Raw genomic sequence first — 24,582 nt, 5'->3', positions numbered from 1 at the left:
ATAATCTAAATTGGAATCTCATTTCGTTAAAACTGCATTTTGTCTTTTGCCTTTCCCCCGCACCTCCAATTAGCACGGTTGCTAAAGAAGTTCAACGTAACTCTGTCGTTAGTCTCGACCATCCGCCATAATCTAAATCCACGTGTTATTTTGTCTCAATGTAATTCCGAAGGTGTGCATCTGCCGAAAGGATAGATTGTCTGGGAGTGGAAGGCACTACTCGAGAAACGTGACTCAATTCTGTCCGCACGATAAAAAAAAAAACATTCTGTCCAGCGTTTTAGGGGCCGTCCATAAATGACGTCACGGGATTTTGGACAATTTTTTTACCCCCCCCCCCCCTCGTCACACGGCGTGACAAAAAGTCAAACCCTCCCTCAAATATGACGTCACAAAGCTCTGCCCCCCCCCCCAAATAAAACATGCTTCAAATCGCTTAAAACTATTGTCATTGTAGTGCGTATTTAATGTGGCGCTGCACTCTGATGTTGTAGGAGAAAACATTTATTAAAAAGTCTATTTAATTAAGTAGAACGTGTTGTCTATATTTATTTAAAGTTGCGCATTTTGATGTGACATCACATTTCTTCCCCCCCCCCCCTTCGTCGCACATCGTCACAAAGGTCTGACCCCCCTAGGTACGTGACGTCATTTATGAACGGCCCCTTAGTCCATCGGCCAATTGGCTTTCCAGACCGATGTTATTGTGGATCTCGGCCTGTTGGGCCACTGATGACCGCGAACTCCGAATCATCCTCGCAGCGGCTTGTGGCCAGGCATCGAGCGCTTCCAGATGCTGCCGTCTGGAACGCTCCTCGATATGTTAGGAAGCCACTCGGAGCTCCGCAGTTGTAAATCGTCTAGATTGAAAGTTCATCTCTTTAGAACTATTTTGTCTTTAGTTTGTTGTCCTACCCCTGCACTTTACGATTAGTACCGTTGGCTACGTACAACATACATCGTGGATGGCCGACTCATCAGGCTGGAGAAGAAAATGACAAAGCTGTCTGCCGCCTGATGATGCTGGTAGTCATCACGTTTTGTTTACGTGACAACCCTTACTAAATAGCTGTGGCGGGTTTAACGTCATTTTCGCGATCTAACACCCCTCCCCCCCCCAATTATGGAATAAAATGCTTTTTGGACCACTTATTGGCAAGGGCCCTCGATCGAACCGTCCCGATACCTCCTAACACAATGAATTGAATGAATTGGGTTCGACGCAGTTGGATCGATTCGCGGGTCACGTTGAGACCGGCAAACGAATCGATTCCCTCTTCCCACCACTCGTCTCTCCCGGCTAGCCGCGGCCATGATTGCGTCTCGCACCGGGGCCATCACGGCCGGCATCTGCGGCGCCGTCTTCATCGGATACTGCGTCTACTTCGACAGAAAGCGACGCAGCGACCCCGACTTCAAAAAGAAGCTGCGAGAGAGTGAGTTTACCCCCCTCCTTTCCGCTCTGTGAGAGCCACTGTTTAGGCCTCCGCGAGGACACCAGGACTCGGATAGATATTGTGCCGGGGGTCAGTGCCTCTCCCCCGGCAGGACCCGCTAGGCCGGGATGGGGGGCTATCTTCGGCCCTTCCCCACCACACACTACCACTCACCCCTATCTAGCAAGTTATTTTTTGTATTGCTGAATGATTTGTAAGTAAGCGAGTGATTAATGTTTGCGTTTAAATGCCGACTGGTCGAAACGGTGTGCTGCTTTAGCAGACATCCCTCGCGTTTCATCGCCTCGGCTCGCGATGAGAGGACGCGATTCGTTCACGCGGGGGGGCCTCGTCTCCGCTTGCTAACAAGCCGGGCGCCTTCGTTTTACCTCACGAACGAGGAGGAGGAGGAGACATCGCGCGGGCGTCGAGCGCCGCTCTCCGCCGCGGAATCGCGTGAAGGGGCCGCCTGGGAAGCGTGACCTCTAGGAGCCCCACGCTCTCCCGTCGAAACCCAAGAATCTCCGTCACACCGCCATCACCACCACCATCATCATCACCATCACCACCATCATCATCATCATCATCACCATCATCATCACCACCATCACCACCACCATCATCACCACCACCATCATCACCATTACCATCATCACCATTACCATCATCACCATTACCACCATTACCACCATCATCACCATCATCACCACCATTACCATCATCACCACCATTACCATCATCACCACCATTACCATCATCACCACCATTACCATCATCACCACCACCATCATCACCACCATTACCATCATCACCACCATTACCATCATCACCACCATTACCATCATCACCACCATTACCATCATCACCACCATTACCATCATCACCACCATTACCATCATCACCACCATTACCATCATCACCACCATCACCACCACCATCATCACCACCATTACCATCATCACCACCATTACCATCATCACCATTACCATCATCACCACCATTACCATCATCACCACCATCACCACCATCACCACCATCACCATCATCATCACCACCACCAACCACCCACACGTGGAACGACGTTTCGTTGTCTGTCCCCTTTCATAGCCATTGCAGTCTTTCACGTGGTGCATCGGTGAGACTTGTAAATAAACCGTGTTGCGTATAATGTAACAGCTTAGAGGATGCACGGCTGGAGGAGGAGGAGGGGTGGTGGGGTGGGCTGTTCCCGAAGCCGTGCGCGTTGGGGGTCGTTTGACCATACTTCACCATATTTCACCATACTTCACCAGTGCGTGTCGGCGAAGGCGGGGAGCCGTAGAAAAATGAGAACGACCTCGAACTGTCCCCAAGATTCCCCGCCGCTTCTACCTTCACGTAGCTTTCATTTGTGCAGCGCGTCTTGGCGTGCGACTGCATTGTTGATGCTGTGTAACTTGAAGTTGTTTATTGCTGCTGCTGCATTGTCAATCAAGGAGGTTGATGCGACTTTGTTGTTTACAGGGCGAAGAAAGCAGAAGCAAGCCACTTCCAGCGCACAGATAATTGTATGTCTTACACACTGTACTTGAACGCAACTTAATACGTAGATTTTCTCAGAATGTTAGTTCGTGATTGTTTTTAGGGTTAGGCCACGTAATGCAAATGTGGTGGAGGGGTTCCTAATGCCATATATTTGATCAGATCAATGTGACACAAATAACTATGAATGAGAGCAGAAATGCAGTAATCCGCGTTAATATGGCAGGACCATACTGCTGATCCTGTAATCTGTGGCATATCGTAGAAGTCAGACCATATCTGTGAAACATTTGTTTGAGGTGTGTGCGGGTTATTGGAAAGAGCTGTGCAGTTAATTTTATCTGCAGGGGAAGCGCATCACGTGACTATCGGCGACATCAACGAAACATGAGCAGATTACGAGGTTACTAGTGTTTTTTAAAGACTCAAATTGTGCAAATTTGCGCCATGTAGGTTTATGTTAAACGATGTTTGCGTTTTCTTTACGTGATGTTCAGTTAAATTTTTTTTTAAAATAGTGTTGGATTCAACATCACGTGAGCACAGCTAGTCTGCAAAAGCAAAACAAAAAGAATAAAATGAATATCACCAAATTAAAACATGTCTTATCTCCCACGTTGCGCCCTGTACCGCGAACTATGGAAACAGTTGTGAACCGACAATTATCCATGCATGGCAGGGATTCACGGGTTATTGGATTGTGAATTATTGGATTTCTACGTTTAACACGTTTCTATTAAAGCAGTGCAAACATCAACTTTTTTCCAATGTTTATTTCTGCATGAAATATTAACCTATATATATGTTTCATTAAAATGTCACTATTTTCACGTCAGACAACCAAACAGATTTAAAATGGACATTAAATGAAAATATTCAACTAATGAACTCAAGGCCATTCGTGATACTGTCCCAGACAACAGTAATTGCCTATGGCCAGTTACAGTTTGGATTTACATAGCACCTAAATGTGACTGCGTCTTAATAAGCTGTCCAATAATGGGGGCACATTCCTATTTTCCAGAGGTAATTCAGACGTAGCCAAAGTTGAAAAAGGAAACTTGAGCCTGGACTTGAACTGGGGGAAGTCAGTTCCAGACCATGGGTGGAACTTTTTCATTTTCGTTTCAAAGAAATCACCACACACGTACACACACAATATGCAAACGTACAATACAAAAACTTTAAAACGATTACAATGGTCAAGGACATTTTCTTCTATCGGAGCTTTGAAATCAAACAATGATACCCTCTCCTCCAGTTTTAAAATCGTTTGGAATTCATTCCAGGACCAAAGGAGCATGATAGGTAAATGATTGTTTCCTCATATTAGTCCTTGCCCTAGGAACTGTTAAAGAGAGCACTGACTGAGAACGAAGGCTGTAGGGTTGATGTTTTTGTTAGCTGTGAACAAAGATATGTAGGGAGTAGGCTAAGTACTGCCTTATACACAAATATGTACCAGTGTTTAAGCCTTCTGATGTGAATGGAAGCCCACTTCACCATGTTATATAATTCGCAATGGTGAATTAGTAACCTTGCGTTAGTAATGAACCTAAGTGCTCCACGGTATGAGTGAGCTCCTACACGATGTGCTGTAATGAGGCTCTGACGCTTCTCATATCCCCCGTGCAGCTGCCGGACATTAAGGATACTGAGGCCGTGCAGAAGTTCTTCCTTCAGGAGATCCAGCTTGGCGAGGAGATGCTGTCACAGGGTATGCATGCGTGGGAGAAGGGCCAGACTGCACACACAGCCACTGCTATAAACGCAGTGTACTCTTGAGGGGCTAAAAGAGGGCCGGTGTTTCCTTGGCAGCAGAGCCATTTATAGGGCCCAGGAAGTGGTTTCCCATTTTAACTGGACGGGCAACAAACTCAACACCGGCTGACCTACATTTGTCTGGCATCGAGTGCTGAACGTTTTCTTGTGGCATATAATGCTAACATTTTCTCTAAAACTTTGGCCTGAATCAACTCGTACATATTCCAGCTTCATTTATTATGCAAACATGTCAAAGGTGGGATTCAAACGCCAAAATTCAGGTTGAAAAAGCTTTTTTTTTTTTAAATCGCCAAGTTTTTGTGCTCCGTTTTAGCTGTTCAATGGCTCTGGGTCTGAAGACTATCTCATTCGGAGCATTGTGTGCCCTGTGTGCAGGCGAGTTTGAACAGGGGGTTGAGCACCTGACCAATGCGGTGGCAGTGTGCGGCCAGCCCCAGCAGCTGCTGCAGGTGCTGCAGCAGACGCTGCCGCCACCCGTCTTCCAGATGCTGCTGCAGAAGCTGCCCACCATTGGACAGGTGCCTCACTTTGACTTGCACCAGGAGCATCTGCAGCATTTCTGTGGTACAATTTCCTCTCTGCAGTATACCGTGGATGTCAAGTCTGATTTTTGCCGATTTGTATTTCAGAGGATCGTTTCCCGCTCCACGCTGCAGGAGGTGGAAGAAGAGGACGTGGAGTGATTGTTGTTTAGGTTCAAATTTTCACCATCTAGCTACTCCCTGATAACTCCAGTTTATACCAAACTATATTTCTGGACAGTGCTACGCTTTTTTTGCTTTTGTATTGCATTCATTAATGTGCATGAACCTAACCTTTCCAGAGCCTTTATATAATTGTCATTGTTACAAATGTGCAGACTTTCAGATGAAACTTTGACTCCAGTTTCCTTTGTTGGTGGTGGTTTAAGTAAATAAAATGTTTTATTTACAAGACAATTTGTGTTACATTATTTTATTAAGCCACAGCTCAACATGTTTACAACAATACAGAATATTGGTTATGCATGCAAAAATGCTTTTTTGAATCCTTTCATCAATAGAGAGGCAAGGTGACAAAGCTCCCCCATATTAACTCCTGTATTACAAATACAGTCCTAAGTGCATCCACATCCTTTACACAGTAGGGATGTCTAATGTACATTTTCTTAAAAAACAACAGGATCTTGCTTTTTAAAGCCAACATGGATGAAAAGCACATGCTCTGGGTTATGGCAGCATTTAAGCCCAATGCTTGGATAGGCATAAATCCTGTTTCCAGAAATATCTTAAAAAATAAGAAACACACTTATTTGGGCAACGTGATCCTCCAGACTCGTTAACCACATTGCAGAGGTGTCTGTGCGAAGAACCAGTGCTGCGCACAGTAGCTTTTGGCCCCTTTGTCGCGGATCACGAAGTGGCCCCTTGGCACTCGGCTCACATCTTGGGCTGGACGATGAGGCCTGCGCGAGCGGCCAGGGCCTCGTTCTGCTGGATGTGGTACTCCTGGAAGCGCTGCGAGATTCTCTGCGTCATCTTCAAATATTTCTGCATGCAGGTCTCCGTGCAGTTGTTCTGGACATGTGAGAAAGTGATCAGCAAGAAGGCATGAAATGGCGCATTCATTCGTGTTGAAACGTGAATCTCAAGATACATTTTTCATTTGAGCAAAAAACATGTAGGCCGCATTGTGCAATGTAGTCTAATGGAGTGAATAAAACGACACCAGAGTAAAAAAATGATATTAAATGTGTTTTTATCACAACCCCAAATTGTGACAATTTATCATAAACCTGGATGGTGAATTGTGACATGCTTTAAAAAAACATTCACCTACATGTTAACTTTAGATGTACAGTGACATAGCAACATTTGTCGCATTCTCCACAGCCGATTAAAACCATAAAATCCTTCAATGAGTGCTTTTCAGCTGAATTATGTTGGGCCAAGTTGAAGTTAATATTTTCTAGTTTTACTGCTGCAGGACATTGTTCAATTTTATATGGTCGTGAATGTTCACATTAATGGAGATGTTTTATCGCGAACTTTATTCTTTAGTCAGTTGAACATAAGCCCCGGGCTCTCGCATAAACTATGTTGCAACGTAATTTTATTTTCCTCTCGACGAGCTCTACACGATGCGCTAATCAAAGTTTTGTTCATGACTATGGAAATGTTGGCAACGACGGGTGCTTGGTGAAGAAACGAGATGGATGATTTCTGGTGGGTCGCGGCGTTTATGTGCGCGGTGGGATGAGTCAGAATAAATAAATTATTTACGATTTTGACTTCCGTTTATTCGGGACCCCGGGGTCGTGCCATAAGGTTCAGTTGATAAACTGGTTTTGTCAGCAAGTGGCAGTGAAGCTCTACCTCTTCGTCCAGCACCTTCCGTACTGTGAAGTCCTTCACACAGTCCATGAAGCACAGCTCTGACAGCTTGTTATACGAGCCCAGGAAGTCCTTGAACTGTGGGGAGAGTAGCCGTCAGCTCCACGAACATCACAACAATCGCCTTAAGCTCTACTTATAAATCAATATTTTGAGGTTATTCTGATTACAATTCAAACTTGCAATATGTTACATTACAACTTTGACTTAAAATAGTTCAATACGATTAAAAAAAATACATCAAAGGAATACTTAAGTGATTGGCACACTGGACATGCAATCCAGATCACGGCAGTTGCAACTTTGAGAAGCGTTTCTATAACCCCCCCCCCCCCCATCTGCCCTTCCAGCAGTATAAATGTCCTTTTGAGCCAATTGGTAGCGAGATGTTGACTATCTCGCCTGGAATCCAGGAGGTCGTGGTTTGGAATCTGACTGTGAAGCCTGTATACTTGGAGTTTGCATGCTCTTCCCGTGGTCGCATGGATTTTTCTTCGGGTCCTCTGGTTTTTCCCTCCACATTTAAAAACATGCGTTTAGAATATTTGGCTTGCTTTAAATTTCCACTTGATAAGCAACTTCATTGGGCTTTCATTTATGGCCAGGTAGCTTCTGAAAAAATAGCTATATAGTTCAGTGGGACTTAAAACTATAGTTTCAGTTTTAATAGTTGAAATGGGTACACCATAGTTGGCCGACCGGCAAGTCGTGTGTGGTCCAATCTCTTACAATACGTTTGGTCAGTATGGAAGAGTAGGCCAATACACCCTATAGAGGGGGCTCTCAAAACCTGCAGGGCTGCACCTTTACCAGTTACATCAACCTGGCTGCAACACGCCACTTGCATGCAACCCCACGTTGGCACGTGCGCTCGCTGCTATTTAGACTCACCTGCTTGATTTGGTCGGCCTCTGTAACCTGGGCAGCCATGTCTGCCTGACGATCTTATTCTACAGACACACAACGTGGAATCATTTGACATTTTGATTAACAAGTATAACCCGTAAAAGCAAAGTTTTTCACTATAAATCCTTTATATGCGTGGCGGCTAGAGTCCTCTCGTCCTCTGGCTTGAGATGGCTGCCACCTATGGGTCAGATGATTGCATGGCACCATTAAGCAATTGGTAATTAAATATAATATTTTTGTCCTAAAAAGTGTAAAATTTTGGAGAAAAAAAATTCACGAATATTAATTGTCACGCACAACGAGTCTGTGTGGAAAATATCAGCTCGATTGGATCACGGGAAGTGGGTTAAAAACGACCGAAAGATTTGCACGGTCGTAAGTAAGCAAGCAAGCACGCAAGTGAACTTAATATAAAGGATTTAATAATAATGCCCCAATTCCCAGCCGGTTACATCAAGATACAAAGTATGCCATTATATACACCATACGTCACAAAACGCGCTTTGGTTTCACATCTTAATGTTGCTCCTCTCAAAACCCCCAAGTTAATCTTTGTTCCTGCATAACATGCACAGAATGCAGCGTCCACATTTCACGACTTGCAAACACCTCGCGCTGATGGGGAAACTCCACTTGTTCAGTCTGAACATAAATCTGTATCAACACCGAGTTGACGTTTTGAGAACGAGGTTCCGTTCAAAACAAAAATGTCCTTCCCGTTGCCTATACCCTGACAAGTCTGCGCTTTCAACTTTCAGCTGTACAGAACCGGCTTCGGAGTTTAACTGTAATAACCATCATCAATGGGGTAACGGACTGCACCCATGACTGGTTATAACTATCGCGATCGGGGGTGCAGGCGGTGCAACTGCACTGGGGCCAACAGGGCCTAGGCATGGGTCTCCGAAGATGCGACATGAATCGCTTGCCATCGGGCCCGTGCCAACCACGCGACAAGGCCACCGACACAAGGCCACCGGGTCTCCAGGCTCACAGAGACCGAATAACCGCGACGTCTTCCCACCCCGAGGCACCGATGTTGTGCAGACTGCGAGCCTCTCTACCCACACGGGCCTCATCTCATCATCACAGTCCCGAGCCAGTGGTGGAAATTCCCCATTCCCAGGGCGGGCGCCTGTTTGTTCTACTGAGCAGCAGTGGAATATCTCCCCCCCCCCCCGACACTACGCGAGGCGGCAGAGACCGTGGGCCGTGCAGCGGAGACAGAACCTTGGGGAGAGGTCACGGGGCAGCTCCTACACACGAACCCCGGCGCCTATTTGCTTGCGCTCGCAGCGTGGTCGCTCGGCGTCGTGCTCGTCGCCAGCGGTTGCAGTGTCCGCGAGGTGTGGAACTCGATCCCAGCAGGAAAAATCTAAAAAAAAAAGTGAATTCCAGTCGAGTTCAAGTCGCGCAAAGACGCGGAATAAAAACTACACGCGGCCGTGGTGAGAGTGGGGGGGGGGGCGGGGGGACGTTGTCACCACGTGACCTCCGCTAAGGCGGACGCCGGCGACTCATTCGCAGCCACGCGGATTCGCCACCGCGAGACCGCCCCCACCAACAAATAAACACGAACTGCGCTGCAATTAAGCACGGCGACAGATGCGTTGGGGGCAACAAACTAAATAGCGCGGTATTATTTTAGCGCAAACAAAACCTCGCCTTGTTTGCAAACAATTGCTTTAAAAAAAATTTTTAATCGAAATTGGCGTAAATTTCGCGGATGTCGTATTCGCGAGTGCGGGTGCCCTTTCCGTGCCCGTGCGGCAACAATCGGTCGCTAGGCTCCACAGGATATAAACTCACGCACTGCGGGCGCGTTTATTAACATTTATTCTCACCCGCCACGCCTTGCAAATGTAAACCAATAATGCCTCTTAATTTTCCGCGCCGTAATTAAGATGAAAGACCTCCTTGCAAAGAAAAAACCCGTGTACGTCACGTATCCGGAACGATATTTTGCGACCTGCACCGCCCGGTGCACCGTGTTTTCGGTTCCGATCCCAGCCGTTGGTCGCGGGGTAGGGGCGGGGAGTGAGGGGCGGGGCTTGGGGGAGTGAGGGGCGGGGCTTGGGGGAGTGAGGGGAGGGGCTTGGGGGAGTGAGGGGAGGGGCTTGGGGGAGTGAGGGGAGGGGCTTGGGGGAGTGAGGGGAGGGGCTTGGGGGCTTGGGGAGGGGGCCGCGTGACCAGATCAGAGGTTTTACCTCCAGGTCCACGCAAATTTTAGCTTTGGAATCTATTGCACGCGATGTTCTATTTAAGTCGTGTTTATAAACACGGCGGGTGCAACACAGCCTGCTGAAGGGGATACAAGTTCATCTTTCCCGTCGATGTTTTGCTAAACGGCTGTACGCCGTACGCACCTCGACAAGAACGCGGCGTTTACACCCCGCGTCGGTCTTTCGGACAGCCGCCGACAAACAATCGCGAACAACAACAACAACATCATCGCGCGCGGTTTATCGATCATCAAATCGTTGGACCCAGCCGCTCGTCGTTAATCTCGAGGGTTTTTATCCCTCTGAGCTGACATCGCCGCCGCCGTCGTCGTCGTCGGCACGCCGAGAGCCCCCGGGGCGAGGGAGGCGGAGTGCGACCCGCGTCGTCTTCGTCGTGTTCGTGTCCGAGGCAGCCTCTGGCTACACGGGGCAGGCATCGAGGACCGCCACCTCCACCGCCTCCACCGCCCCCCTCGACGTCGTGAGCAGCCGACGAGACCGCTCGACGGTCTGCCCGGTGAGGGGACTTTGTTGTTGATGATGATGATGGGGGTGGTGGTGCTGCTGGGGGTGGTGAGCGAGACAACTTCGTGCGCCCTCCCGCGCCTCGGGGCCGCCGGGGCGTTTCGTGGGGGGTGTGAGGGGGGATGTGGGGGGGGGTGTGGGGGGGGGGTTGTGGGTTGTTTGTGTGGGGGGGTCGATGCCGGACGCAGCCCCGTGGGGGGGGGGCCCGTGGGGCCCCCTACGCCGGCTCGGCTCGTCGGTGGCGCCGCGCGTTCTGTCGCTCCCGAGTGGTCACCGCGGGTGTCGTGATGTTTAGTGGCGGTGTGGTGGTGGTTGTTGTGGTGGTGGTTGTTGTTATGGTGGTGGTGATTGTGGTGGTGGTTGTTGTTGTTGTGGTGGTTGTTGTGGTGGTGGTTGTTGTGGTGGTTGTTGTGGTGGTGGTTGTTGTGGTGGTTGTTGTGGTTGTTATGGTGGTGGTTGTTGTGGTGGTGGTTGTTGTTTTGGTTGTTATGGTGGTGGTTCTTGTGTTGGTGGTGGTTCTTGTGGTGGTGGTGGTGGTTGTTGTGGTGGTTGTTATGGTGGTGGCGGGCAGGGGAGCGGTGGTGCAGCGGTTAGCGCCGCAATGCCCTCCGAACCCGGCGACCCGAGTTCAATTCCCGCTCGGAGCCACCAACACCGGTGACGATGATCTCAGCCGGTCCTGGGCCTCCGCCTAAGTCGACTCGGCCTCAAATGAGTACCTGGTGCGATGTGTACATTTTCCCACAAGGGAGACAAAGGCGGCCGGTCGTGGTGCTGGCCACCTCCACCCCCCTCTCTAACAGCACTTGCCCCAACAATCTGTGAAGGCTACACGGGGGATCTTTGTCTTTGTGGTGGCGGGCATGGTTGTGGTTGGTTTGCATGTTGTATGGACACGTTCGTTGTGGGCTATCGATTCAATGATCAGTCACTGGTCGTGATCAGCACCTCGACAGCAGAGGTGCTGATCACCATCACCACCTCTGTAGAAAATGTGATGATGATGGTGGTGGTGGTCATGTCACAATCATCATTCTTTATTGCAAGTCACAATCATCATCTTTACCAACATCACCAGGGTTATTCATTCATTATGATCTTGTTCGTGGTAATCTTACTCGGCATCGTTACCATGGTCAGCGGTAATATTCAGCGTCATCATTGCCATTGTAGTGGGCTCAAACGGAGACTCAGACGTACTCGTGGAGGCAACACGTGTACAGTATTATTATTACTGGTAGGAACCTCCTGGTTACACCAGCCCAAAGGGGATTATTGTGTCCGTCCGTCGTGCATCAAAAATGGGAGGGGTGGGGCTGGGTGGGGAGGGGCTGGTCACCCCGTGGTGCCCTTATAAAACTCAACGTTTAACCTACTCACGCCGGCGTGTGCCCGCCCTCACAGTCGGGCATATTTGCGGAATACACCACGCCGCCGTTGACCCTGGCCATTGACCGAGCAACCCAACGTTCCTACCAGCTCCCTCCGCAGGAATGTGTTTATTACCAACACAAAGGGGTGACTGCCCCTCAACCAGTTAACAAGCTGTGGTTGTGGACCACCAGGCTAACTACACGAATCTCACTGCAACTGGCTATAACGCACCGGCCCACAGCTTGGGTCCAGGTCCACGTGTTGGAGACTTCTGTAGAACGCAGATGAAGGTTTCTTCAGGATCACAACAGCGCTGATCCCACTGGGGGACCCGGCTTATACCATCCCTGTGGTGGGGCTCGCTCCACCCCTGGCCACGACCCCCTTGTGGAATCCTCGAGGAAGATCTCCACCTGGACACGTGGTCACCCAGCCCCCCTTTGGGGGTCCCCGGATAGACACCTTCCGGTCACGTGTCCTCCGGGGTCAACCAGAGTGCCATGGCCCCTTGCAACCCCGTTCCGTGGCCGACACTCTCGCACCCTATCCTGTAGGGGCTGGCACTGCACGCAGAGCGTGGTGCCCTCTATCACTGTCAGTCAGTGGTCCCCGAGCCCCGCTAGGGCCGATACTGCATCCACATTCAGTGGTGTCCGCGATGTCACTGCATGGCACGCCGTGCCTCGATGAAGAGTATTGCAATTATTGTGTCATCGACACGATATTTATCATCGTTATCAGCAGCAGAATATTTCCAACATCACAATTATCACGACAATCATCAGATTGATCATCACCACCATCATCATCAAAACCTGAATTTTCAATCCCAGAAACATCTTTACATCACCACGATCATTGTCATCATGATTATTGTCGTCGAAAGTGCTGTTGATTACTAAGGTGATATGAGTGTGGTAAACTTGAATGCAATCACATATAGTACTGGTCATCATCATGGTTATCATCACCTGTCATCCTTACAGTGATTGTAATCATCACCATGGGCACCGTGGCTATTATCATCAACAACATAACGATGTGCTACGGTTTGACAAGGTGATTTAGATCACACAGAAAGACACGGTACTTGGCTTGATCACCAATGTTGCTGGAAACTCTTAAAATAAATTTCAGCACCGCAAACCTCCTCGTGAATCTCCAGTACCCCTCTTTCTCCGCTACCACGCCAGTTGCCAAGTGTGAAAAACTCTCTTATTTCTCAGAAAATGTTAATTAAATTAGGAATGGAATTCTGGTGTCTGAATTTGCTCCTCCTTTTTTCACTCCTGTCTACCCACCACTTGCTCTTGACTTCCCTGTCTCCATACACAACCACGATTACAGTACATTATTTCCAGCTTCAAATCGTCTTCCATCCTTCATCATTTCCCTCCAATGTTAATCCATCTTTGTCCCACCATAGCCCTGTACATTACGTCAGTCCACCTCTGAATGAAGCCCTCCCCATGTTCGATCAGTCATGGAGATTGCCAATCTGTGCATGTTGGTAAAGGGGCGGTTCATGAATAGTTCAGATAGCACTCGCCATTGGTGCTTGACGTGAATGGAAATTTAACTCAGGCCGTTGGATTCATAGTGCAGTGCGGTAATCATTGTGCCGCTGATCCACCTCCAACAGGCTCTTATCTGCAAGTAAATAAACTCCTACTTCTACTCAAATGTAACGATTGTCTTATGTGTGTATGTATCGGCTGTTATTCTCTGCCTGTTGTGCCCTGCTTCGACAGCCGTCGTAGCACGCATCCACCGTGCATGGATCTGGCGCAAGTGTCCGAGCCGCCGTCCGCTACGTTGCGGGCGGCGGGCGCGATTCCTCGCTCCGCCGAATCCCTCCTGCCCTGCTGCTCCTCGCCGTCCATCCTGACCATCGAAGGAGACAGCCGCAGCAGCCACGCATTCAGCTCGAGCTCGCAGAGCTCCACGGCGAGCCGCGTGCTGGCGCGCAGCACCTCCACCGCCGCGGTGGCACGGGCAGGGCCGGCGGCGCCGCCGGCAAGAGCTGGGCGAGAGGTGTCGCACGCTGCCAGCCGGCGAAACGATGCGCTGCGGGAAATTGTCTGTGTGCCGGCGGACGGGCACGTGATCTTGGCCCATGGTAGTCGGTGTGGGCATGGTGGCAAGGAGACGACAGTCACCACCGGTATGTGGCTTTCATCTGTCTCAGCAGCTTTGCACCAGCTTGTGAAGTTTTGATATTTGTATGCTACTAGTCTAGCTGCCATATGCAAATGTGCACTTAAGACAAAGGTGGCTTATATCTGTCAGTAGAATTTGGATAGTGTTGGTTTGCAAGAAGACAATCATTGGTCAGTGAGAGATGGTAACTTGCATACTTGGGGAGAATGCCGCTAATCAATATCGGTCTGGTGTCAGAAGTAACGATGCTCGGTGTAGAATTATTTCCATGCTCTCGCAAGCCGAATTTTGTCTTTAATTAACAAAAGTCACAAGTGATTGCTTAAATGAGCATTGCATCGGTGCTGCTCTCCTGTTCACAGCCCTGAGCCAGTGGCACAAGTTCCACATTCCTGTGGTGGGGGCAAGTCCATCCATAGGACAATAACTGTTGACCCCCCCTCCTCCCAACCAGGATTTGAACTCTTGCCACTGAACCACCTGGCCAGAGAACATCTTAAACATTAGGTGAATGAATAATTATATGGTTTAAATTAACACATTTGCAATACACTATAATGTTTTAAATGTATTTTTATGGCAGTTAACCCTGGAGGGTTGGATGAAGATGAGTTCAAAGAAAATGTGATGCACCTGCCTGTGAATGGACAACTGGGGGTGGACGTTATTGCCCCATCAGTTCGGGTAAGTGGATGGGAAAATATAACTGTGCCTTCTGTTCCATACATTATCACCAAACCATCCAGAGTGCGGACGACTGATTTCCTCCGATCTCGGAAGATAAGCAGGTTTCGGCCTGGATAGCGTTTGGATAGGCAATGCATAAAGTGTGTTGCGGGGCTACATTGTGGGCAGCAGAGGGTTGTGCAGCAAAGTCTGTTGTACTCTACTATGCTGTCATGTCTGATCCCCGCCTTCACCAACTCATGCTGACCAGCGTGGTGGGGCGTGGTCGAATAACCGTCAAGTTCTGCCGTCATCCAGCAGTGGATTGATTAAGGACCGCACACGTGCATGTGCACACGAATGTTAATTTAAAATCCTCTCATTACACTGCTCAATCAACTTGTTGCGATAAGACGAAGTCGTTTAGCTCCTCGTTACCATTGGCCGAGTGGTGTGACAGGAGAAATGTCTTATTCTCCTGTCCTGCCACCACAGTTAAGTTTTTCCAGTATTGGGAACATCCTGGACATCTGTGAAAAAGAGCTTTATAGCTCATTGGATTCCTCCTCCAGTCTAAATAAATATTGAGATTCTGATGTAGCTTCTTCTTCTTCCACGCGTTTGTCCCACTCATGTGGGGTGTTCCACTGTCCTTGCCAACCTTCTGCACGCTGCCCTGTCCTGCGCCATCTCTCTTTCCGCTCCTCGGGCCACCGTGTCCGATCGCACCACATCGCCCGCCCCCCCCCACCTCTTCTTCTGCCTTCAACTTGATCTCTTTCCTTCCACTTGCATCACTTGCACCTTCTAACCCACATGATTTTCCTGTTGTCTCTCCATATGACCGAACCACACCAGTCTTTTCTCTCTCATCTTCTCTGTGATTTCTACCACCTTGAGTCTTCCTCTCACTTCTTCTTTTCTCACCCTGTCCTTCCTTTTTAAATCCAACATCCACCGTGACATCCTCATCTCTGTGACTGCCATAGCTTGGTCCCTCTTTCTTGTGCCCCGGCAATCGGCCCATACAACAACACCCGCTCTCACCACCGTCTTGTACACTTTTCCCTTCAACCAAACTGGGAGCATCTTATCGCACACCACACCAGTCATCTCTCGCCATTTCAGTTATACAGCCCTTTGTCTTGTTCTCATCTCTCCTTCTAGCGCTCCATCAGCACACATAGTTGCACCCAGATATTTAAACTTGTTCGTCTTCATTGACTGGTCACTTCCAAATTTGCAATCCTCCTGCATTATTTCCACTGAAATTTGCCACCATATACTCAGTCTTTATCCGACTGATCCTCAACTCATTCGCTTCAATCTTTTGCACCCAGATCTTCAAATGAACTTCCACTGCCCCTCTGCACAATGTCGTCTGCAAACAGCATACACCAGGGGGGCTCCCTCTGAATATCTATTGTGTGTCCTGCACCAGGATGAAAAGGAAGGGGCTCAGGGCGGAACTTGCTTCACTCCCGCTTTGACTTGAAAGCTCTCCGACACCGCACAGCTGCTTCGCACGTGCATCTTCCCTCCTTCATACATATCCTGGATCAGCTGGACATATACCTCAGGAATACCTCTTCTTTTCGTACACCACCAGATGAGCTCTCGAGGCACCCTATAATACACTTTCTCTAGATCAATAAGCACCATATGCAGGGCCCGCTTCTTCTCTCTGAACTTCTCCATCAATACTCTCAGTGCAAAGATCGCATCCATTGATGACCTTCCCTGTTTGAATCCAAACTGACTCGCCAATATTCACCAGCTTCCTCAATCTCCTTTCTATAATCTGTTCCCAGAGTTTCATTCTGACGTAGCTCCGGTATCTTTAGTCGACGGACCAATAGACGTTCCACGGTCTGTGTTTCGCCGCATCCACTTATGTCAGGATCGCTAGAGTTGATGGCCCTTCTGGGTATCTACAAGGCTGTGTTTGAGAAAACGTGTAGTTGGCGGCTGTGGAGCTCAGATGTTAGCATGCTGATGATTGGCCAAGGGCAATGCCTGTTTGTCGGTTTGCACTTGTGCTTGTCGGTGCAGTGACCATGGCTCACGATGACGATGACCTGTGCGCTTCTCAGGGCTCGAGTGCCGGCAGCCCGCAGCGTTCTCATGCGCTCGACGATCAAAGAGAAGCGTGCAAAGACACGGACTGGGATGCGGCGTCATATTGCACGGGTGAGTGCATGCGATGGCACAAACAACGTAGCTTGAGCTCGGAGATTGCTGTGACACTAATGACTTACTTTTAAGGCCTACAAGGCCAAATCGCTCAAAATGCGCCTATTACCAAAGAACACTAAATGCACCCAATCTTGTTGTCAGATCTTGAAAGTTAAACGGGGTTGAGCATCGTGAAGACTTGGAAGGGAGGGAGCGTATGGGAATCCTAAGTGTTGTTGGCTTGGGCTATGAGGAAGCCAGCAGATGATACTGCAGGAGTTAATTGTTAAATCTGTACGTACAGAACAATGATTGTCAACAAGCCAAACGCTTATTAATTGAATTAGCCGAGCATTTAAATCCAGGATCCTGTTGAAAAAAAGTTGAGATACAGCGAGGCTTTCCTCCATTAAATAAATGTATTATTATTTATATTTATTGTCGTTTATGTACGATTACTTGAAAGCACTGAATGTGAAATGAAATTAAAATGAATAAAAAAAATAAGGTGTAATGCATTTAAGTTTTCATATAAGTCCTGTAATAAAAAAAAAACCTTTACAAATCCATTTTGCCAACATGAAATGAGTGTGAAAACGATGAGTGACGAATTATCTTGTTCCCAGAGCCAGTGGGAATGTTAAGTCTTTCCTCTCGTGCGAAGAGCCTTAGTGTTTTAACAATTAACGTTTGTGTGTTATCTTTGATGTGAGAGTTAAACTGAGACCATCGTTCAAGACAGCATCCTATTCCAATCCCAAGTAATTTCTAGCAGAATCGCACACGACCGATATCTCGGGCTGCTCGGGCAGCTCCGCTCGTCTAAGCGGGATTAGAATACAGCGTTCGCACAGTAAGGTGATGCATTGTTGAAGAGAGTCTAATCAGAAGGAAGCGCTTTAGACAAAAGCTATGTCATTCAAAGTATAATGCCATTGCGTATTAAGAGGAAAATTCAGCTGATGTATGCTGTAATGTACAAAGTCCGTGACGCAGGGAATGGTACAAAACATGAATAATGAGTATGATGCACGTTAAACTGTTGTGTATTGGATTTGATCGAAGGCGCGTGGAGACAACACGTGTGATAAAATCAGCATCTCAAACATTACATAAAATCAAACAAAACTGCCAAAGGGGTGACCATCAATAGAGGAAACACTCATGATGGGGGATTACTCACTGAAAGATGAAATGCAGGGCACAAGCGGATCACAGCGGCAGAAGACAGTGGAAGGGAGATGTCCGTATGGAGATCGAATTCACCCAGTGGTGGATTGAAAGGGGATGGTGGTGATTATAATGATGGTGATTATGTTCTCTGTGTAGATGACAGCATCGTCGTGTCTCGCCATGTTGCTGGTGAGAAACAAGCTGCAAGAACAATCATCGGTCAGAGGTGAGTGAAGCATGAAATCCATATGTGATTGTTATGTATGCATACTGTCGACCATTGATTATTTAGATAAAGCTCCCAGAGTCCTGTTTTCAGAAAGGGTGTCCGGGCGCTCTGAAGAATTCACAAAAAATCTGGCTTTCATCACGAGCTCTCTGTCCTCATACTCAAAGCACGATGTGGGCAAAGGGAGAAGCTATATAAGTAGTGGACCAGCTTGGCAAAAGGACCTATGAGCAGTATTGTGGTGATTGAGTGGGTATGGTTATGTTAAGGTTGGCAGAGCTGATGGAGGGAAGGACTACCAGTTTGCCACGTGTCCCGGTTGGGCTCAAGAATGTGGCATACGTAAATACGCAACAAACATCTGTTCCGAGTCTTTTCCAGATTAGCCGAGTTCCAGGCCTACTCTGTCCTGAGTCAGCTGCGTTTGTGGCGGTTGTCTTGAGTGTTCCGGTGAAGGCATCTCGTGTCTCTCTGCTCTCCCCCCGCGCCGTGGTGTAGGCGTGCGCCAGCCGGTGGCGCACGCAGGAAGGTGCGCGTCCGTCTACTGGACTCGTTTGCGTCGGCTCCGGCCGCCGTGAGCGACGCTGCCGCTCAGGAGCGGCAGCAGCACCAGGAGGCCGCCGCCATCACGGCCGCTTCGGCGGCTGCTGCCACGGCCGCGGCCCTCGCCGCTGCTGCTCCCGTGCTCAAGGTCAGCGCCCGACGGCACCGCGCGCCTGCGATCGTTGTAAAATATTGTACCGGTAAGGTGCCGTTGAAAGTGGCCAGGTGTGTGGGTGGTCAGTACGTTCAACACTCAAGTGGCAGCTTGCCAGGATTTGGTTCAGGTGGCTCAGATGGCTCGTGTCATGGCAGAGCATTGAGCACCATTGAGAACCAACGTTTCCCATCCATTGTTAAAAAAAAAATACAAGGCGTGATATAATATTTGGTCTTTCACTGAATTCAGCATATTTAAACTCTGAGAATGTAATCAAAATACAATGACCGTTCTCTGTGGGGCAGGTAAAAGGTGTTTTCTCTCGTTTGATTCAAAAGAGGCTTGTGGAAGTGATTACAAAATTTGGTGTGAAACGAAAAGCACTTTCCGATTTGCACGGTTGACTACGTTATTGTGAAAAAGAAGTACAGCATACATACATACAACAGCAAAAAAATAAAGACAGTAGTACCCCCCCCATTTCTTGGTTATTGTGCCCAGGTATCCAGCACAATTTCACCAGGCCGTCTGCAGGCATTGCATGACGGAATGTTTCCGTCTGATAAAGTGGTGCCCGACATCCGTGTGCACCGGTGTGTTGGCCAGGCTCAGAGTGACCTGGAGGTGAAGGTGGCTGGCGTGACGGAGTTGGTGTCCGGTCTGGCACGGGAGTTGGCGCGGGCGCGAGAGCGGGACGTGGGGCCGGACCTGATCAGGCGGCGTCCAGAGGAGGACGAGCAGCAGCAGCAACAGCAGCAGCAGCAGCAGCGAGTGCTGCGGCTACAGGAGCAGCTGCAGGAGCAGCTTGTGCAGCGCATCTCTGGACTGGAGAAGCAGCACCAGCAGCACGTTGAGTTACAGGTCAGCAGTGACTGTCAGTGAGGTGACCTGTTGACTCACTAATGTTATTTTAAAAAATCGGTTATCGTTTTTATTTTGAAGACTTTCATGCTACTCATGTAATTTACAATCGTGCTGTCGGTATATGCGTACGTAGCATTTTATTTTTCCATTTCAGTCCCCCCCCACACAAAAGAATCACGTGTCACTGTACAATAACCTGGAAGTGACAGACACGGCAGGGATGTGCTTGGCATCCTTTGAGGGTCTGTCTCTCTTACCACAAAATACAGATGGCGCTCTTTAGCCACACAAACAAATGAGTGGTTTGCAAGATTCCAGATTTCTATTCATTTTTCAGCAGGTGGTGTGCGTTGATCATGAGTCGTACCAGTCCTGACATTCGTGGGATATGATCCGCGATTCCTCGACACATGTCAGCGTGTCGGCTGCGAGGCTGTCTAGTCTGCATATATACTGTAGGTTTATGCTGGAGTGTTATATGACTCCACCCTGTGAGCCAAACCTGCTGAGTGGTGGTGATTACCCTGTCGATAATTACTTGTGTCGTTTGCCAGGCTGCGCAGCTGAAATGCAAATGCGATTTACAAAAGCAGTCCTGGTTCTAGCAGTCGCATACGATTTTAGAATGTTAAGTAGTATTTGACTGACCTACCCACGAACATAACAACAATGATGCAACAATGTTTGCAATATTTACTTTATAATTCACATGCTAATTGTGGTGCTAATATCAGTCAAAGAAATACGCTTCATGATGAGTTTTGTTGTGCAGTCATCGCTAACTGTGCTCACTGTCAAATACAATCGTAATTATCAGCCGTCTGTGAATGCACTGCTGGATGAAAGCCTCCCCAAGCCGTCTGAGTCATGGGGGTTTGACCAAGCCTCACCTCGCTGGGCATTGTGGGTTGGTGTGGAGATGGGGATGAGCAAGATTCAGATATCTCTCGCCACTTACGTTAGCCGTGGCTGGGATTCAAACTTGCGTCGCCGGGCTCACAGCGTGCGCTGTGCGAACCACTGCACCATTGCTCCGCCCAACATTGTATAGCATTGTACAGTGAGAATATTGTTTATATCCCATTATCCCTGTGAGCGCAGGATCTCGGAGCTGCTGGGTCAGTACCACGATGTGGACATTAGGTCTCTGAGCCACTGAACGACCTTTACCCACAGTCGGATTACAAGTGCAGGGCATTTCAGTTCACTCCTGAACTCAAGTTTTTTTTTTATGCACCGAGGAGATATTTCTTCCTCGATAGGAACAGATGCATTTTCTGATCCCACGGGACGTTGAATTTGAGTTTCAGTTTAAGAACAAAGGAAATAAACGAATGAGAGAGCGGAGGGGAGATGCTGGCGAGGATTTTAATTTGTCAATTTGACAGATGGTGACAGACTCTTGACGTGAAATATAGTGGCACGCGGGAGGCGTGTTGCACGTGATGGATGCACGTTTCATGCCCAGACGGTTGTGAAATCGAGCATTCTGTGCCTTGACAAGCCGTGGTGTCAGCGTTGTGCACGCTGTAAAAAAAATGCAACACGAGTTTAAAACTCGCGCTGCGAAAGAAGCCCTGGGGACGCTGCTTATTGTTCCGTTTTGCAAGATCTACAATGTTTTTAGCATTGCGATCTGTGTTTACCTTTATAGTCCTCATCAGCTGTGAATCTATTCACTGCTTGATGAAGGCCCTCTCTTTGCCATCACCGTCCTACATGGGCCTGCAATGCCACAATCTCGTTCCTGTGCATGAGCGGATCGCAGCACTCCATTTCTGTGTCGGCCTTCCTCTCGGGCACGCTCAGTCCTTGGGCTGCCATTCCATCACCAGGCTCGTCCATTGGCCATTGTTCCTTCTAAAGGTGTGTCCTGCTCATGCCCATTTCTTATACAGTCATTATGTATGGAAAAGGTTATCCTACCATGTGTTCATTGTGTGGAGTCTAAAATAACGTGGCATTTCTAGCTGTGAATGCATTCTATTCACGTTCATTCCTTTATGTTTCCAGGAATTAACCCACTGCATACATTTAATTGCAAGGTAGACGTCGCTAAATATCGGCATCCATTAAGTTGTGCTTCATCTGTAAGCCATGTTTACTTTACACGCCTTAACCTTCCCTGATGGGAATATTTATGTATGGCATAAATATTTTACAATTCATCGTCTCGCTGGGTACTCATTTCATGAATGCGCTGATTGGGATGTTAGACCAATTCCTCTTTTGAGTGTTTGTGTGCAGAGGAAACCGGGTGCCTCGTTTAATTAAGCCACTAGTGAATTAAATATTTTTTATACACACACACAAACGCTGTACACACACACAGTGCAGTGTTTGAATTATTGTAACCATCAACCCATTTACTTAAAAATGACAGCTTTGTTCATTCATCAGAAGCGTGTTGGCGCTGCGCTAAAAGAAGCGGCGGTCCTGTGTCGAGAGGTCACCGTTGCTGGGGCGAGCGCCTTGATTGGCATTGGTATTACGTATCGGGCCCGGGCCGGTCCCACCGCTAAATTAGCAGCGCTCTGCTCCCCCGTCGGCAGCTCACGGCCTATGGTGGGGGAGGAACGGCAGTGGGTGGTGGGGGGCGGGTGCAGGGGGTGAAACGTGAGGCAGCTGCGCATGCCGCAGCAAGCCTCGAGCGAGAAGCCGCGTTGTCCTCGCGTGACCCTACCCTGCAAATTGGTTGCAGCAACGATGTCGAGTTTAGGGGCGGTTGTGGTGGTGGGGGGGGGGGTGTGCTGGGGGGAGGTAGGGTAGGGGGGGGGACCCAGCTCTTGTAACAAAACGGTGGCGGCGGTTGGAGCCGCGCAACTCCCATCTCCCCGGCGCAGACGTCTGCCCCGGGACGTCGCTTTCAGTTTGCGGTGATTGGCGTTTTGGCGAGCGCGCTCGTCGACCGGTTTGAACCTGGGCGGTAATTTGAGAGCCGCCGCACGCGCGCGCCCCACGCACCCGCGCGCGGCTCTCGCGCCGTGCCGATTTTGGCATCGCCGCTGCGCGCGTTGCTGTGTGGTGTTGGGTTGAAACTTTAAATAGAACCTTTTCTAAAAATTGTCCTTAAAAAATTGTGAATCTGGTGGGGGGGGGGGGGGGGGCGGGGGGGCTGGAATTGAGCCGAGGATAATAACGTGTAGGGAAAAAACAGCAACGGCTTTGACTTGTGCCCAAGCGTGCGTTTTGTGCATTAACTCGAAGTGAAAATGGTGTTGGCAGTAAAAGCGTGCCGTATAAATAGCGTTAATGCGCACATCAATTTATATTGCGTATTTATTTGCGTTGCTATATCACCAGAATTAGTTGGGTTATTCAAAAGCGCTATTGCCCAGGATACTGAATTACCATTGCGGTGAAAGTGCCTCATTGACAAGGTGGACCCCTAGAGACAGCAATTTTCCAGTGGAGTTGACATCATTCAAACATCACATGCTGTTAGATGAAAAAATAAAGGATGAAACGCAGCTCAAACCACAAAGAATAAAATGTATATCATTTCCAGATGTTTCCAAAGAAAAAGACAGTTTGGCTCATTATACTGTAAGCTCAAGTAAAATAATAAATAAATATTGGGAACAGGGTATTACTGCACACATGAAAAGAGACATTTACAGAAGGCATGATTTCAGCGGCAGACCCTCATCAAGCTCGGAAGACGTTTCCACTCGCAGTTTCATTTTCCGCGAAAAATAGCTCTGACCTCAAATGTCTCTCTGTCCTGCAGACTCGCCTGCTGGGCCGCGCCCTGGCCCCGCCTGCCGTGCCGGAGAGCGCCGCCTATTGGCCGGTGGCCAACAGTGGCCCCCCGAGCGGCCACGCGGGCCCCCCAGCGAAACGCGCGGGCGCCCCGTTGACGTCCGGGACGCCCGCCGAGAATGCCGACCTCTGCTCCCGCGCTCCGCCGTCGGGGCCTGTGGGGCCGACACGGCCGACACGGCCGCCCGTCGGCGGCGCGCGGGCCCCACGCGACGAGGCCGGGCCGGCGCTCGCCGACGACGACGACCCGTCGGCCTCGGGCGACCGCGCCGCAGTGGGCCCTGCCAGGCTACCCGGTGGGCACGGTGGCCGACTAGCAGACACGGGCCAGGGCCAAGACGGGCTAACCCCCCGCACGCTTTGTGGACCACACATAAGAGTTAAATCATTTCACTCCACTTCACTTGAAGGGAGGTGCACCAGATTTAAAAGCGCCTTGAGTGAAGGCACTCTGTAGAAATAAGATAAAATAAGTTCAGTTGCATTCTATAAATTAACTTCTGTCAAAGGATGCTTCTTCCTTTAATTGAGTGCATATTGCTCTGATCTTGGGTATGTGTGATGGACTTTCCGACATGAGTTTCGGCTTTATTTAGTGGGAATACAGACCAAATATTCAAATCACAATCAAATCATGGGTACATCTTGACTTAAAGCTTTCATGACTGCAGGAATTAATATTCTTTGGGTGTTTCACGTAGATAGGTTC

General features: G+C 48.9%; 3 protein-coding genes across 7 annotated transcripts in view; 2 read left to right on the top strand and 1 right to left on the bottom strand.

The window, feature by feature from the left end:
• Positions 1 to 1,262: 1,262 nt before the first annotated feature.
• Positions 1,263 to 5,680, top strand: LOC133347327 (mitochondrial import receptor subunit TOM20 homolog). The gene is made up of 5 exons (XM_061559506.1): positions 1,263 to 1,436; positions 2,940 to 2,983; positions 4,593 to 4,674; positions 5,118 to 5,260; positions 5,372 to 5,680. The coding sequence occupies exons 1-5, from the start codon at positions 1,313 to 1,315 to the stop codon at positions 5,423 to 5,425; spliced, it is 447 nt and encodes a 148-aa protein (XP_061415490.1). The 5' UTR covers positions 1,263 to 1,312; the 3' UTR covers positions 5,426 to 5,680.
• On the bottom strand, positions 5,681 to 10,016 carry TIMM9 (translocase of inner mitochondrial membrane 9). Of its 5 annotated transcripts, none has more exons than XM_061559508.1 (5): positions 9,993 to 10,016; positions 9,254 to 9,398; positions 8,006 to 8,064; positions 7,097 to 7,192; positions 5,681 to 6,298 (listed from the first exon to the last, which is right to left on the bottom strand). In XM_061559508.1, the coding sequence occupies exons 3-5, from the start codon at positions 8,042 to 8,044 to the stop codon at positions 6,161 to 6,163; spliced, it is 273 nt and encodes a 90-aa protein (XP_061415492.1). In that variant the 5' UTR covers positions 8,045 to 8,064; positions 9,254 to 9,398; positions 9,993 to 10,016; the 3' UTR covers positions 5,681 to 6,160. The 5 variants fall into 5 exon arrangements, with proteins under 5 accessions (XP_061415492.1, XP_061415493.1, XP_061415494.1 ...); XM_061559509.1 differs by lacking the exon at positions 9,993 to 10,016 and adding an exon at positions 9,868 to 9,885; XM_061559510.1 differs by lacking the exon at positions 9,993 to 10,016 and having other exon boundaries at positions 9,228 to 9,508.
• A 179-nt stretch (positions 10,017 to 10,195) lies between these two features.
• Positions 10,196 to 24,582, top strand: part of KIAA0586 (KIAA0586 ortholog) — a 185,762-nt gene continuing 171,375 nt past the window's right edge. The window contains 8 exon segments of the mRNA XM_061559513.1: positions 10,196 to 10,762; positions 13,896 to 14,308; positions 14,888 to 14,988; positions 17,064 to 17,160; positions 18,475 to 18,544; positions 19,046 to 19,238; positions 19,854 to 20,108; positions 23,842 to 24,169. Of these exon segments, the coding sequence (XP_061415497.1) occupies positions 13,921 to 14,308; positions 14,888 to 14,988; positions 17,064 to 17,160; positions 18,475 to 18,544; positions 19,046 to 19,238; positions 19,854 to 20,108; positions 23,842 to 24,169 (1,432 nt within the window). The 5' untranslated portion in view covers positions 10,196 to 10,762; positions 13,896 to 13,920.

This window comes from Lethenteron reissneri, chromosome 25 (assembly GCF_015708825.2).
Source record: "Lethenteron reissneri isolate LAM-NWPU_2019-01 chromosome 25, ASM1570882v1, whole genome shotgun sequence".
Lineage (NCBI taxonomy): Eukaryota > Metazoa > Chordata > Hyperoartia > Petromyzontiformes > Petromyzontidae > Lethenteron > Lethenteron reissneri.
The sequence above is the reverse complement of the archived record's forward strand: the minus strand, read 5'-3'. Positions and strand labels throughout refer to the sequence as shown.